Here is a 15,520-nt window from a genome sequence, read left to right on the forward strand (position 1 = left end):
TTCCCATTTTTTTACTGTATTTCCTATACTATGAATAATGGGTAGCCAACTTTGACTCTGACTCGACTTACCAAACCAAATGCCCAGTGTTTTTACGCTCTCCTTTGTTAAAAGTTTTAAACAAGCGTCTTCTTCTGGGGCATTACAAATATTTAATATTTCTGTTTTGTTTTTATTTATCTTTGCTCCTGATGCTTTACCAAATTTTTCAAATTCATTCATAAATAAGTAATAATCTTTAATATCTGTTGTTATTGTTGTACAATCATCAGCATGTTGGAAAAGTTTTATTGGATCTTTTAAATTTGGAATGTTAATGCCTTTTATGTTTTTATTTCTTCTTATTGAGCTTGCCAGTGTTTCAATAGCTAAGGCATATAAATTCATAGAGAGCGGACAGCCTTGTCTAACTGATCTTGTAATTAAAATTTCTTCTGTTAACTGACCGTTGACTTGTATTTTACTTTTTATATCTTTATATAGTATCTTAATCCATCTTACGAATTCTACTGGTAGGTTCATTTTCTTTAAAACTTTAATAAGAAATTCATGTTTAATCTTGTCGAATGCTTTTTCTTGGTCAAAATTTATTAAAAAACCTTTTATATCGTTCAAATTCATATGGTCGAAAATGTCTGAAATCGAGATAATATTATCAAAAATATTTTTTTCTTCGCCAGCTCCTGTTTGTTTTATATCAACTAGTTTATTTATTACTTTAGATAATCTTTTAGCTAAAGTTTTTGTAATTAATTTATAATCAAAGCATAATAAGCTTATAGGTCTCCATTGTTTTAGGTCTTTTTTATCCCCTTTATTTTTATAATTTAATGTGATTATACCCATTTTCATTGTTTCGGTTAATTCCCCTTTTAAGTATATATTATTTACAATTTCAACAACTTCATCCCCAATTACATTCCAAAATTTTAGATAAAACTCTTTACCTAAGCCATCTATACCTGGGGATTTATTGTTTTCGAAATCTTTAATATTATTTAGACATTCTTCTTTGCTTATAAATTGGTTTAAAACTGACCAATCTTCTTCTTTTAATTCATTTAATTCTATTTTCCCTAGATATTCATCAACCTTTTGATCATTAAAGCCATCAGAAGTATATAGCTCAGAATAAAAATCTAGAATTATTTGTAATATTGAATTTTTATCGTCAGTAGCTTTATTGTTTTTATCAAGTAATGATTTTATTTCCTTCTTTGTGCCTCTTTTTTCTTCTGCTATTTTAAAGATTTCGATATTTTTGATATCTTCTTTATAAAAACACTCACGTGATCTGATTAATGTACCTATTTTCTCTTTTGTTTCAATTGCTATTATTTCGTCCTTAATTGTATTTATTATAGAGCAGTTTTGAGAGGGTTTTGCTTCTTCAGCTAAAAGTGAGTCATATAACTTATTCAACTTTGATTTACTAATTTTTGCTTGAACCCTTGAGAAATTTATTGTTGTTTCTTTTATTTGTTTTTTTAAGAGGTCCCAACCTTTTAGAGGGTCATATTTCAGTTTATCTTCTTTCCATTGTTTGATAATATTTGATATTAATACGGTATATTTTTCATTTTCAAGAAGACTATTATTCATTTTCCAAAACCCACGACCCCATTTTTGCCGTTTATATTGTATGTTAATTTGAACCATTTTATGATCTGACTTTTTATATGGAATATGTTTAATTTCACTTATTTTATTAATAAATTCATTATCTGCATAAAACCTGTCAATTCTAGTACGTGAACCAGAGATGTTGTAGCATGTAAAATTTGCCTTGTCTTTATGAATTTCTCTATAAACATCTTTAATTTTCAGAGTATCTTTGATACTTTTAAATTTATCAAGTATATATTTGTTAAGTCTACAATTCATGTTATTTGAATCTATTTTGTCTTCTATGAAATTAAAATCTCCAGTCAATATATATTTATTTTTTGAACTATATTGTTCTACATTTGAGACATAGTTTAGTAGAATGTCATAAAATAATCGTTGTTCCTCCCTCAAACCACATTGTGGTGCATAAAGGTTCAGAAGATTTATGACAGTATCATTATAGACGTAGCTATTGTGGATTAGTCTACCTTTTAGCGGTGTTGGAACCCTATGAGATTTAAAAAGTTTTAAATCTTTATTTACTATTGTTATGACACCTGTAGATCTACTTACACCATTTGAAAAGTCTGCATATAATGTTTGGACCACTCGTATAATGTTGTGAACACTTAATATAGTGTTGTGAGCACTTAATATAATGTTGTAAACACTGCATATAATGGTGTGAGCACTGCTTATAATGCTGTGAGCACTGCATATAATGTTGTGAGCACTGCATATAATGTTGTGAGCATGCACTTAATATAATGTTGTGAGCACTGCATATAATGTTGTGAGCACTGCATATAATGATGTGAGCACTGCATATAATGATGTGAGCTGTGAGCACTTAATATAATGTTGTGAGCACTTAATATAATGTTGTGAGCACTTTATATAATGTTGTGAGCTCTGCATATAATGGTGTGAGCACTGCATATAATGTTGTGAGCACTGAATATAATGCTGATCATTAACATAAGGCAGTCATAGCTAGCATATTATCAATGATCAGGAAAAAATGTAGGACAGAAAGTCACAGGACAACATAAAGTCACAGGACAAAAAGTCACTAATAATTTGTTGACACTTGTTTGAATATATAGGAGAAAGATCTTGCATTATGTCTTCTTTTTATTACATTAACGTGTATTATTTTTAAACAGGTTAGGAAATTGTTTCTTAGCCTTGATAAATGGATGCAATGGATATATTTCTTGGCACCTTGAACAACTATTTGATCATTATTGATATCTATTAAATAGAATTAAGTTGCGTTATCTATTAATAATTTAATAGTTAAAATAAAACATTTTTTTTTTATATAATTAAAGGGAAACTTAGTTGCATTGAAATGATTATCAAAACAATAACGGTAAATAGAACTGAAATATTTTCAGTTCAATATCAGTAAAAATGTTCAATAAATATTTTATGAAAAAAATCTCAACAATAATTAATGAAATTTATTCGAAAACATTTACTAGAGATAATTTTATAGGAGTTTAATTCAATCAATACAAAACGGTATATGCATATTCATTTTCGTTCATTCTTATAGTGTGGTTAATAACTACGACCATTTGTCAGCTGTGCGCTTTTAATTACGTATATTGTCGATAAGCTATAAGAGTTAAACAGATTTTATTTTTTCCCAGAATTCAACAAATCGGGCTAAAACGTCACGACCCACTCGAGAATTCAACCAAAAAAGTTACAAATACTTGATTTTCTCCGTTATTAGAAGGAATATAAATTTAAAACTTTGCAAATGTGTTTTTTAAGTCAGTAAGATGAACATAATTAGATGATAAGTAAAAAATCGCGGAATTTCCCTTTAAGTGTTTTCTTATTCATGTCACAACTGACATTCATGTATCTATCCCTGTGTAACATAATATTTAATTTTGAAAATTTGGATTAAAATCTGACGACCAAAGCGTTTTTTACAATGTATTTAGAAAATTCGTTGTTATAAGGGGAAGGTAATGGAAACCGTGATAAATTATTATTAACCAAATAAGTGCATTATTGCCAAAAGTGACTGTTTCTAGTATTAAAAATTATATGTTTTTCTGTAATGGCCCTGTTTTTCTGTAATGGCCCTGTTTTTTTCTGTAATGGTCCTGTTTTTCTGTAATGGCCCTGTTTTTTCTGTAATGGCCCTGTTTTTCTGTAATGGTCCTGTATTAATCAGTTTGTCTGTATTAAGCCCTGTTAGGGTTTTTAATAAAGTTAATAAAACTAAGTTGTAAAGAGTATAATACCTTTTTGTATTTTATTTAATTTAGTAACCAGCAACCAACGTTAACTTTTTTTTTACTTTACTGAAAAGCACTTTACGCCCATATGGGCCAATGGCTTTAAACATTATACATAATATACAGTTTACATATATAAAACAATGAAAATAAACAATGCAGACACTTTGAACTATAATCCTTGTTAACATTAAAGAACCATATAAAGGGATCACTGTTCATCCTGTTTTTTAACACATATCTCAGTCTTTCAACTTAATATCATGGATATTTGGTATATTAAAGCTTTATAATGGTGAAGTACAAATTATTTTGTTCAAACTAAACTGTCATTAAAAGAGTAAGACAGTACATCAAGTTAGCAGCAACACATACACTTTTGTTCAGTTGGTTAATAAATGTATTAAGAAATGGGTGTTTTTATAATGGCCTTGTTATATGTCCTCGGTCAGTAATAATGGCCTCGGATGTCTGTAATAGGCTAGCACTCGGCGTTGCCTCGGGCCATTACAGACTTCCTCGACCATTATTACAGACCTTGGACATATAACAGGGCCATTATAAAAACACACATTCATTAATACTATAATAACATGCTCCATTTCTCACCTATAGTAAAAGAGTTATTGATATTTTTTTCTCATCGTTTTTTTGTTGTTATTATATAAAAATTAAATTGCTTTTTTTGAACCATTTCCATAACCATATTCATCAATGGGCTGAGTATATATAGCTAATGTGCCGATTTTGTATAGGCCGATTTTGTACTATGCCGCGTTTGACATGTACATGTCCTGCGTCTGTAGTGTGCCGAGATGTCCTGTATAGGCCGAGATCATAAGCAGCGCCACCGACCAGACCGGAAGTTGAATATTTGAGCATGATTCAGTAAATTTGTGATGTTAGTGATATAGTTTCCCTACAAATACTACAGACAAATACTACAGTGAACATGCCACCAACAGACCCTTCTAAAATTTCTAAAGTTGTTGTTCATCCACTCGTTCTTTTGAGTGTGGTAGATCATTTTAATAGAATGGGAAAGGTTGGAAATATGAAAAGAGTTGTCGGAGTCCTTCTTGGAGCAAACCGACAAGGTGTCCTCGATGTCTCCAATAGTTTTGCAGGTAATTTTGCGTTTCGATTTATTAATCAATTAAATAAAAAGTATAAGTACATAGTACATGGCACAGAAACATATGAGACCTAACAACTTCAAGAGAGCTATCTCTTGCGGGTAGGAAACTTGATCTTGATAGGTTTACGGTGATGCACTCAAGGATATTAATACACCGCGTGTGCGTCAAGTAAGTTACTTAAGTGGGGCCCCTTACAATTATGCTAAAGGTTTTAGTTGGTTCTTCTGTCTGAATTTTGGTGAAAATATCTGGTGGTACGTACGAGGCTAGGAGTGGTCCTGATCCCGAAATCCAGGGCTTAAAAACATGAAATCGCAAGGTCCCGAAATTCGAAAAAAAGAATTCCCGGATCCCAGAAGGGTCAATCCCGAAATCCTGAGCTTAAATACACCCGATCCCGGAGTCCCGATTAAGGTCCTATCCCCCCTCTACATTTGTAGTAGGTTCCAATCTTTAATTGTATTTGGTATGAAACTGTATTTCAGTGTGTAGGCTTTTGTTTGAAGTCTGAGGATATGTTGACTGTGCATGTTCTTTGTTGTCCTTGATGCTTTTTTCAGTTGGTCAGATGGTAAGTTTGCTTGGCCGTGTATACTTTTACAGAAAAGGATCAGCCTGTTTTGTGTTCCGCGGTCTTTTAATGATGGTAATTTTAGTTGGTCTAAAATTGAAGTCATACTTCCTGGTTTGTAGTTGTAATTATATGTTATGAACCTAGCCGCTCTTTTGTACATTTTCAAGTTGATCTTGAAGATAGATTTGATATGGGTCCCAGGCGGGGCTAGCATATTCTAGGACAGGTCGTATCATTCCTTTATATCCCTGGAGACCAGGAGTTTAACCTCAAGTGGGCATGCTGATAAGTTTCTTTTTAATAAACATAATGTCCTATAAGATTTGTTGCATAGTGTATGTGCTTTCCCCAATGTACATGTAGGTCATTTGTGATGTTAACTCCTAGCTATACATGTAGGTATTTAGTTAGTAGATGTTAAAAAATGGAGTTCTGTATCTTTTAACGTGTATTTAAATGGTGTTATTTTCTTCTTTGGACTCAATGTCATCATATTGCATTTAACGGGTTGGAATCTCATACCCCAATGTGTCGCCCAGTTACCAAGGGTATTTATATCTTTCTGAAGTTCTTTACAGTCATCTTCTGCTATGTCATTAATATGGACAAGAAATAGGATGGGACCAAGAACTGTCCCTTGTGGTACCCCTGATAGGACTGTCGATGTTTTGGACTTCACCCCTGGCCCATTCACTACCACACACTGAGATCTTGTAGATACGAAGGCGTCAATCCAATATGAGATGTTTTTCAGCACACCATATTTGTGCAGTTTACTTTTTAATAGCTCGTCAGGGTTGGCAAAGTATTACCCGCCCGGGTTTTACTGGGCGGGAAAACCCCGGGCTGGGCAATACTCCCAGAAACAGGTAATACTGGGCAATATTTAATTTAATTCTTTATTTATTTATTTAAAGAGGATTGCCAACAGCCAGAGGCTACGCGTGGATCTCCTCAACATAGATATATACAGATTCACAATTATCAAAGTTTTGAATACAAACATGTTAAACACAAGACAAGACAATATGTACAGGACAAGACATACAAATACTACACACCCATCCAATCACTCGCTCATTCTTACTCACATGCACACAAATTAACAAACATGTATGATTCAGTAATATAAAATAGTGATTATGGAAAGACAATTTTGAGCACAATCAGGTCAAAAAAAGTTTTTAAGCTATCGAGAAAATCTGTTCAAAGATTTAATAAATCGAAACACACACTCAAACAACTCTAAATTAGTATCATCAGACAAATCATCACTACCTTCTATTAATATTTTGCTCAGATAGTTGGGACATAGATCCCGCAACATTGCTATATTTATATCTGGACAAAGCAGATTCTTAATTCCAAGTAGAAGAGTAATCCGATAGTTCGTGTAATGGGCGCAATGAATTAAATAGTGCTCAGTGTTTTCAATGCAGTTACCTGGGCAGAAATCGCAAAACCTATTTAATGTTAGATTATATTTATACAAGTGGTCATTAAGAGCACTTAGCCCTAAGCATAATCTAGTATGAATCTTTTTCTCATAACCATGTCCTCGTGAATATATTTTTTTACTACACAAATTGAGATTCTTCTTTAACAACCTTTTGAAACTCGCCAAAGATGTTGCTGTAATTAGTTCAGCTGACAAACTATTCCAGTCTCTAATACTGGGCAATACTGGGCAATATGAATTTTAAAGCTTATTTCAACACAAAATAATAAAGACTTGTTGTAGTTTCATAGTATTACAGCTAAATATATATACATTTTAAATCAGATAACCATTGAGAGTCATTTCTAGCAGATTAAACATTCAAGTTCATTCCTTCTCCACTTAAATTCTATGTAGGCAAAATGCAAGATTTGCCCAATTCCTTGTTAATTTTGAAGCTTTGTTTCAATAATCTCAAACATTTTATTGCAGTGTTTATGAGGAATGTAAATTAAATTGCTTTATATGCAATTATGATGGCTAAACAAACACCCTAGAGGGTCTTGTCATTAACTCTTATAGAAATGAAAAGGCTGATTATTGTTATATAAACATATGTGTGTTCTAATCCGAATAATTACTTATTAATGAGTTTTGTACATTTGTACTTTCTTACATGTAATTGTTAAATACTTTATACTAGCTATATTTAGTTGAAGACAAAAAATCTCAGAGTTGTTAGAATAATTCTTTCTCAAATGCAGGGATCTCCATGGATGAAAATTGAAAGATGGAGGAACTTTCACCTTTTATACAAACCGTGTCTACGTTGTACAGTGTAGCGCGATCGGAAGTATTTTATCCCTCCATACAAGGAATGGTGAACATGCTAATTCATTGCTTATTTAAATTATATTTATTTGAATTTTCATTATAGAATTAGAAGTATCAATATTTTCATTTATTGCCGTTTTTAACCATTCAAATGCCAAGTCTTCATGGTCCCCCCTTAGTCGAGAATGACCAAAAGCTGTCATGAAGGTCCCCATGTAGATTTCTTGTATTTTTGGTAATTGTTATGGGGATTAAAAATCATATGATGTGGAGCTTATTTTTCATGGACACTGTCAAATTCAGAACCCATTACCGGTATGGCTGATTTGCAGCAACAACAAAACGATTCGTACGGGTTATGTAAAAGGTTAAAGAGATTTGTAAAGCAAACTTTGATAAATGAAAAGGTTTTTAATGACTTTATCTGTCAAATTGATGCTGTGCAACATGTATCTTTCGAGTCTGAATAGAAACCGGAAACGCGGATGTATCAATTTGATTGTAATATACCAAATGAATTCGGAATTACGATACGATATTTCTTTACAGGAAATATTTAAAGTTTTTACTTTTAAACTTTTAAAGTAATTCTAAATTATCGTTACAGCAGTACTCGAGTTATTTGCGATGAAATAATATTTACTGTTTTGCATCTTATTTTGTACTTCTTCAAAAAGGGGGATGCTGATTGCGTAAGTCAAAACAAAGCACGTGTTCGACTTGTTAAACTGTTTTCTTTGTAACTGGATTATTAATTTATTTATTTAATCTAAATTATCATAATCATTTGCTAAAACTTAGTTGATTATTTCGACAAATGAATCGTCTATCCTCAGATAGTATTCTCGTGTCTGGTTTGTTGATCTACCTGTACAAGCCCAGGTACAAGTGATTAGCGATCTTAATCCGTATATTCCTCAGGCGTTAGAACTGTATTGGATTATAACATAAAAAGCCTCAGGGTTATGCAATTACATGCATTTTATTATAATTGATAAAAAAAATGGCGTCGGGCTACAAAAAACGATGAAGTTTTGAACGATGGCGGAAGACATTTAACGATGGCGCAAGACAATTTAACGATTGCGCGAGTCATTTGACGATGGCGCATGACATTTGAACGATGGCGGGGCGCCATGGTTAAACAGGCCATGGAGATCCCTGCAAATGTATACATTTGTACATGCATCATGTGCATGTATCATAAGACTCAAACAAGTAAACTTATTTATAATTAAAAATAGGTTTATATATATCTTAAATGTATTGTATTTGTGTTTGATTACTGAATCCTCTTTAAAATTCAGTCCAGTATATTATATTACCCAGTATTTCCCAGTAAAACCCAGTAAAACCCAGGTTTTCCCAGTATTTCCCACTGGGCTGGGCAATACTCATAAAACCCGGGTTTTTGCCAACCCTATAGCTCATGCGGTACGGTGATGAATGCTTTTTCAAAATCCAAAATAAATATATCTGTTTGTTTCCTGTTTTCAATGGCAGTTGCCCAGTCATGTAATGTATTACTGTGGATTCATTTATTTTCGTGAGTACCAATTTTCGTGGATTAGGGAAAACTTGCATGTTCGTGGATATTTAATTTCGTGGTTTTGATGCAGTCTACATACATTTTTTACATACTAGCCTATCTAAAGCTTCCTATAGTAAATTTGTCATTCGTGGAACATTTAATTTCGTGGTTCACCTGTAACCACAAAATCCACGAAAATTGGTATCCAATGAAAATTAATGAATCCACAGTACGTTATTAAGTTGTGTTTCACAGCTGTGTCTTCTTCTAAATGCATATTGTCGGCTATTTAGGATATTATGATCTTCAAAATGCTGCATAAGGTTCGAGCAAATGTCAGACGTGTTCTAATAGTTTACAAGTGATACATGTTAAAGATATTGGTCTGTAATTACTTGGGATGGTTCTGTCGTTCTTCTTAAATAATGGGCATACATATGTACATGTATGTTAGCATTTTTCCATTTATCTGGGATGGTTCTTCTGTTGATGGATTGTTGGAAAAAATGAGCCATTACCTCTGATATGTTAGGTGCCAATTCTTTCAGTACTCTGGGATGTTTTCTTTCAGGGCCCATTGCTTTTGACGCATTAACACTTTTAAGTATCTTCTCCACTCCTTTGCTTGTTACTGTGATGTTTCTCATTTTGTCTACAAGGGTTTTTGGTATGGAATAGATTCATATTTCGTTTCGGTATAAACGCTTGTAAACTGTATGTTCAATGCCTCCCCTTTCTGTTGGTCTGTATCGGTGGTCTTATTATTTTGTTTTCAGTGGTGGTATTCCCTGTTTGTCTACCTTCTGGTTGTTAATATATTTCCAAAATGGTTTTGTATTTGACATGTTTTATATCACCTATCAAGTTGTTGACGTAGTTGTTATGGGCTGTTTCGATTTCCTTATTAATTGTGCGTCTTAATTCTTGCCGTTTTCGTTTTATTCTTATACTGTTGTTTTTTTTTATAACTTGCGTGTGTTCTGTTCTTTCGTTTTATCATGGTCTTGATATTATTATTTATGGTATTAACTGTTTTCCTTTTGATGTTTTAGTTGGTACATGTACATTAATTTTGGTGGTTCCTAGCTATATACATTGTAGTATAAATTGTTTTATCATGTTCCAGTTTTCTTCTACATTCCTGTTGTTTTGATGGCCATTGAAGTATTGGTCTCTAGTAAATTCCCTTGAGTCTTCTCTCATCTGATTGAAGTTTCCCTTTGAGTATTCGAAGAATGTCCTTTCTGGTCTTTTTTTTCTAGGATTTGTGCATCTCAGAGAAACCAGGGCAGGGGTCTCACTGGCCGAGTTCACTTGAACATTTTTTTTAACTTTTTATTATTTTTTAACTTTTCATGTCATTTCGATTACCTGATTAACCATTTTTTTCACTTCATACATTGATTCTTTAATATTTTAAAGATATATCTAAGTACAAAGGAGTAACTACATTAGTGAAAATAATTTTACAAGAGACTCAGAGGATAATTTACAAGAGAGATTACCATGTCATCACGACAAAGGTTGAAGATTGAAGACTTGAACCTCTTGAGCTAACTTTACTTACTTAGGTTTAAACAATCTGAGTTTACTTGAACCACTTGAGTTAACACCTCATACCCCGATAACAACACTCACTGAGCCAGGGTTAAACTCGAGAAACCCTTGAATGACGTCAAACCTATGAGATTATTTCATTTGTTTATGCTTGGTCAGGGCCTTACCCTTGAGGCTTGAGAAAGAAAAAGCAACTCCAGTGCGTTCATGTGCACTCTTTAAACTCTGAAGTTGATTTTTATACGACCGCAAAAATTTTAATTTTTTGGTCGTATATTGCTATCACGTTGGCGTCGTCGCCGTCGTCCGAATACTTTTAGTTTTATCACTCTAACTTTAGTAAAAGTGAATATAAATCAATGAAATTTTAACACAAGGTTTATGACCACAAAAGGAAGGTTGGGATTGATTTGGGGAGTTTTGGTCCCAACATTTTAGGAATTAGGGGCCAAAAAGGGCCCAAATAAGCATTTTCTTGGTTTTCGCACTATAACTTTAGTTTAAGTGAATAGTAGTTGATAATATATGTTGAAAATTTGCCAGACATGACTATGATGTCATTTTCTATTTTTATTTGCCAATAACTTTATGTAAATAACTTCATTGGAAATTTGCCAATATAAAATGTTGCTGATGAAGCTTTTTTTCCTTATCTTATCTAAAATGTTTTTAGATAATGTATACATGTTGGACATTTGCCAGACATGACTATGATGTCATTTTCTATTTTTATTTGCCAATAACTTTATGTAAATAACTTCATTGGAAATTTGCCAATATAAAATGTTGCTGATGAAGTTTTTTTTATTGTTTTATACAATAAACAATGTATATTCACTTTTACTACCAACCAATCTTTACCATTCAGTGATAACAAGCACTTTATTTTACATTTTAATATTTTATGATGTATTTAAAAGAGTAGTTATTGTTGCAAACTCCATTAGAAATTTGAATTGATATCAGTTTTGGAAAAAGGGAAACAGGGATGTGAAAAAAAAAATGGGGGGGGGGGGGGGTTAAATTTTTCTCATTTCAGATTTCATAAATAAAAAGAAAATTTCTTCAAACATTTTTTTGAGAGGATTAATATTCAACAGCATAGTGAATTGCTCAAAGGCAAAAAAAAAATTTTTAAGTTCATTAGACCACATTTATTCTGTGTCAGAAACCTATGCTGTGTCAACTATTTAATTTTAGATTTAAATAAGTTTGAAGAAAAAATCTTTAATTGATTTGTAAAATCTTGACATTTGTTTTGTGTAAAAAAAACCATGTAATGTCAAAAATTTGATCACAATCCAAATTCAGAGCTGTATCACGCTTGAATGTTTTGTCCATACTTGCCCCAACTGTTCAGGGTTCGACCTCTGCGGTCGTATAAAGCTGCACCCTGCAGAGCACCTGGTTAGAGTTTCAAGTGAAATCAGCCATAATTACAGACACTAATTTAGGGGAAACTAACATTAGTAACTGAAAAAAAATGTCATTAATCGAATAACACTTCTAATGACCGAATAACAGTTGAAATTTTAATTTTAGCACATATTTCTGACTTTTAAATATTAATTATTAAAAAATATTATATTATAAGTGAATTTATAAATTATAAATGATTTACAGCAGGCAGGTAAGCTCATAAAGATCGTTATAGATATATAGTGTCAATAAGTGTGTATATCCAACATGGCGACCATGTCACAGGGATCTCCATGGATGAAAATTGAATGATGGAGGAACTTTCACCATCACAAACCGTGTCTTCGCCGTACAGTGTAGTGTGATCGAAAGTATCTCATCCCTTCATGTAAGGAATGGTCGATTGTTGAACATGCTAATTCATTGCTTATTTAAATTATACTTATTTGAATTTTCATTATAGAAGTACATTTTTTTTTGTACATGTATCAATATTTTCATTAATTGCCGCTTGTATTAAACCATTCAAATATAAAGCCTTCATGGTCCCCCCTTAGTTGAGAATGACCAAAAGCTGTCATGAAGGTCCCCATGTAGTTTTCTTGCTATTTTTGGTAATCCTTAAAAATCATGTGGAGCTTATTTTTCATGGACACTGTCAAATTCAGAACCCATCAAAGGTATGGCTGATTTGCAGCAACAACATAACGATTCTTATGGGTAATGTAAAAGGTTGAAGAGATTTGTAAAGCAAACGTTGACAAATGAAAAGGTTTTTAATGACTTTATCTAGCATATTGATGCTATGCAACAAGCATCTTTCTCGAGTCTTGAGGAAACCGAAAATACAGACGTATCAATTTGATTGTAAACTACGAAATGAATTCGGAAATACGATATTTCTTCAAAGCAAATATTTTTGTATTTGTTTTTACTTTTTAACTTTTAAAATAATTCTATGTTATTGTTACAGCAGTACTAGAGTTACTTGGGGTGAAATAATATTAATATTTTACGTCTTATTTTGTACTTCTAAAAAAAGGGGGATGCTGATTGCATAAGTCAAAATAAAAGCACGTGTTCGACTTGTTAAACTGTTTTCTTTGTAACTGGATTATTAATTTATTTATTTAATCTAAATTGTCATAAGCATTTGCTGAAAACTACAAGCTCAGGTACAAGTGTTTAGCAATCTTAATCCAGATATCTCTCAGGGGTAAAAACTATCAGGGCCGTAACTACCTACATGTATGAGGCAGGGGAGGCAACTGCCTCCCCTGAATTTTCTACACCAAAATTTTTTTGAAGTAATAAAATGAAATATTGACAATATATACACAAAGAACTTGAATTTATATTATAAACAACACTAGTTTACAGTTTTAACATTGTTATCATGATACGTGATATGTCTGTCATTTTCCGGATTTTTTATCGAAAGTGAACCGTTTCAGTATTTATTTTATTTATTTTTTTCGTGTGGCCGTCCGTCTCAGTGTTATTCAGTATTCGTACGAGAACATATATGAAACTTTGCTTCGACAATTTTGAATAAAACATAACTATTCACATTTATTTAGGGGCTCAATTAAGCAGAGGAAGTTACCTTTGTATTGTGAATCTTTTAAGATATCGGAAATTCATTACCGGCTGAATCAGCTGTTGGGTCGTTTTTTAACGTCTCCCGATGAGAACATTATGGTCAATGCCTCCCATTTGTTGTAGCAGGGACTTTCTATACTAAGTATATACTAGCATAGAAAGTACCTGATTGTAGTTATTAACATGTCTGTTCAGCTTTCAACAATATTGAAATTCAAGGTCCTCGATAAAAAAAAAATCTTGCGTTCTTTAATCTTGCTTTATATGTTTTTTTAACTTACCAGTTTGATTTCTAACAAAAATATCTTTAAATAGAGATAATAATTGTTTGCATAAAAATTGCTCCCAGGATCCAGCAATACTGATGTTTCTTACAGTCACGGTCAGGAAATCGAAGGAAAACAGGTTATTTTTAGCCATTTTACTAAGAGAAAAAAACCTTCAAGACGGAGCCTTGGCTCACCCCGAACAGCAATATCAGCTTGTTTGTGCAAAAAAATTGCTTCCAGGTTCAAGCAAAACTGACGTTTCTTAAAGTAAGGAAATCAAAGTGAAACGGGTCATTTTAAGCCATTGACTGAGAGAAAAAAAAAATCGGGGGGAGGCTATGCCCCCCAACCCCCTATCTAGGAGGCCTCAATCGGCGGCCCCCAAACCCCTGCCTCCCCTGAATTCAAACCCCAGTTACGGCCCTGACTGTATTGGATTATAATATAAAAAAAAGCCTAAGGGTTATGCACTTACATACCTACATAATTGCTAAAAAAATGGCGTCAGGCTATAAAAAACGACAACAGTTTTGAACGATGGAAAAAGCCTAAGGGTTATGCACTTACATACCTACATAATTGCTAAAAAAATGGCGTCAGGCTATAAAAAACGACAACAGTTTTGAACGATGGTGGAAGACAATTTAACGATGGCCTGGGTCATTTGACGATGGCGCAATACAGTACAATATATTTGAACGATGGTGGGGGCCATCATTAAACAGACTATGGAGATCCCTGATGTCACATGGTATATGGGTTATCCTTGGTCGCCATGTTGGGTGTAAACACTATATTTACAACGGTCTTTATGAACTTGCCTGCTTTTTATATATATCATTTTGAAGTCATATATAAAAACCTTTATAATATACATGTATTATTATACCTCAGTATGTTTTTTCTATATAAAAAATAATGAAATAGTTGTGCTATTACATTCCACAGACTATTTGCCAGCAATAGTTTCAAAGACTATTACCCTGGTTAATAGTTTTGTCACCGAGGGCCAGTGTGGCATGCTTTTTTGCTAGGGGAGGGGGACTAACTATGCATGCTTGACCCAAGGGACAGGGGGTCAGTCCATAAATAGACTTACGACAGACAAGTGGCAAAGTTAATACTCTAAAACGTTTAACAATTTAATAAATAACAATATATGCCAAAGCTAATTCCAAATAATTAAAACAAATGCACTAAAGAATTTAAATGTCACTGTTCGTAAGAATTGTCTAATCACTTCTGTATAATCACTAGCTGGAATTGTCCGAAATGCACTTGTAAGAAG

At 32.7% G+C, this 15,520-nt stretch overlaps 1 protein-coding gene across 1 annotated transcript in view; it reads left to right on the forward strand.

The window, feature by feature from the left end:
- The first annotated feature begins 4,712 nt into the window (after positions 1-4,712).
- LOC143079715 (26S proteasome non-ATPase regulatory subunit 7-like) overlaps positions 4,713-15,520 on the forward strand; it is an 86,523-nt gene continuing 75,715 nt past the window's right edge. The window contains exon 1 of the mRNA XM_076255247.1: positions 4,713-4,996. Coding sequence (XP_076111362.1) covers positions 4,822-4,996 — 175 coding nt within the window. The 5' untranslated portion in view covers positions 4,713-4,821. The remainder of the gene's footprint in view (positions 4,997-15,520) is intronic.

This window comes from Mytilus galloprovincialis, chromosome 6 (assembly GCF_965363235.1).
Source record: "Mytilus galloprovincialis chromosome 6, xbMytGall1.hap1.1, whole genome shotgun sequence".
In the NCBI taxonomy this organism is placed as follows: domain Eukaryota; kingdom Metazoa; phylum Mollusca; class Bivalvia; order Mytilida; family Mytilidae; genus Mytilus; species Mytilus galloprovincialis.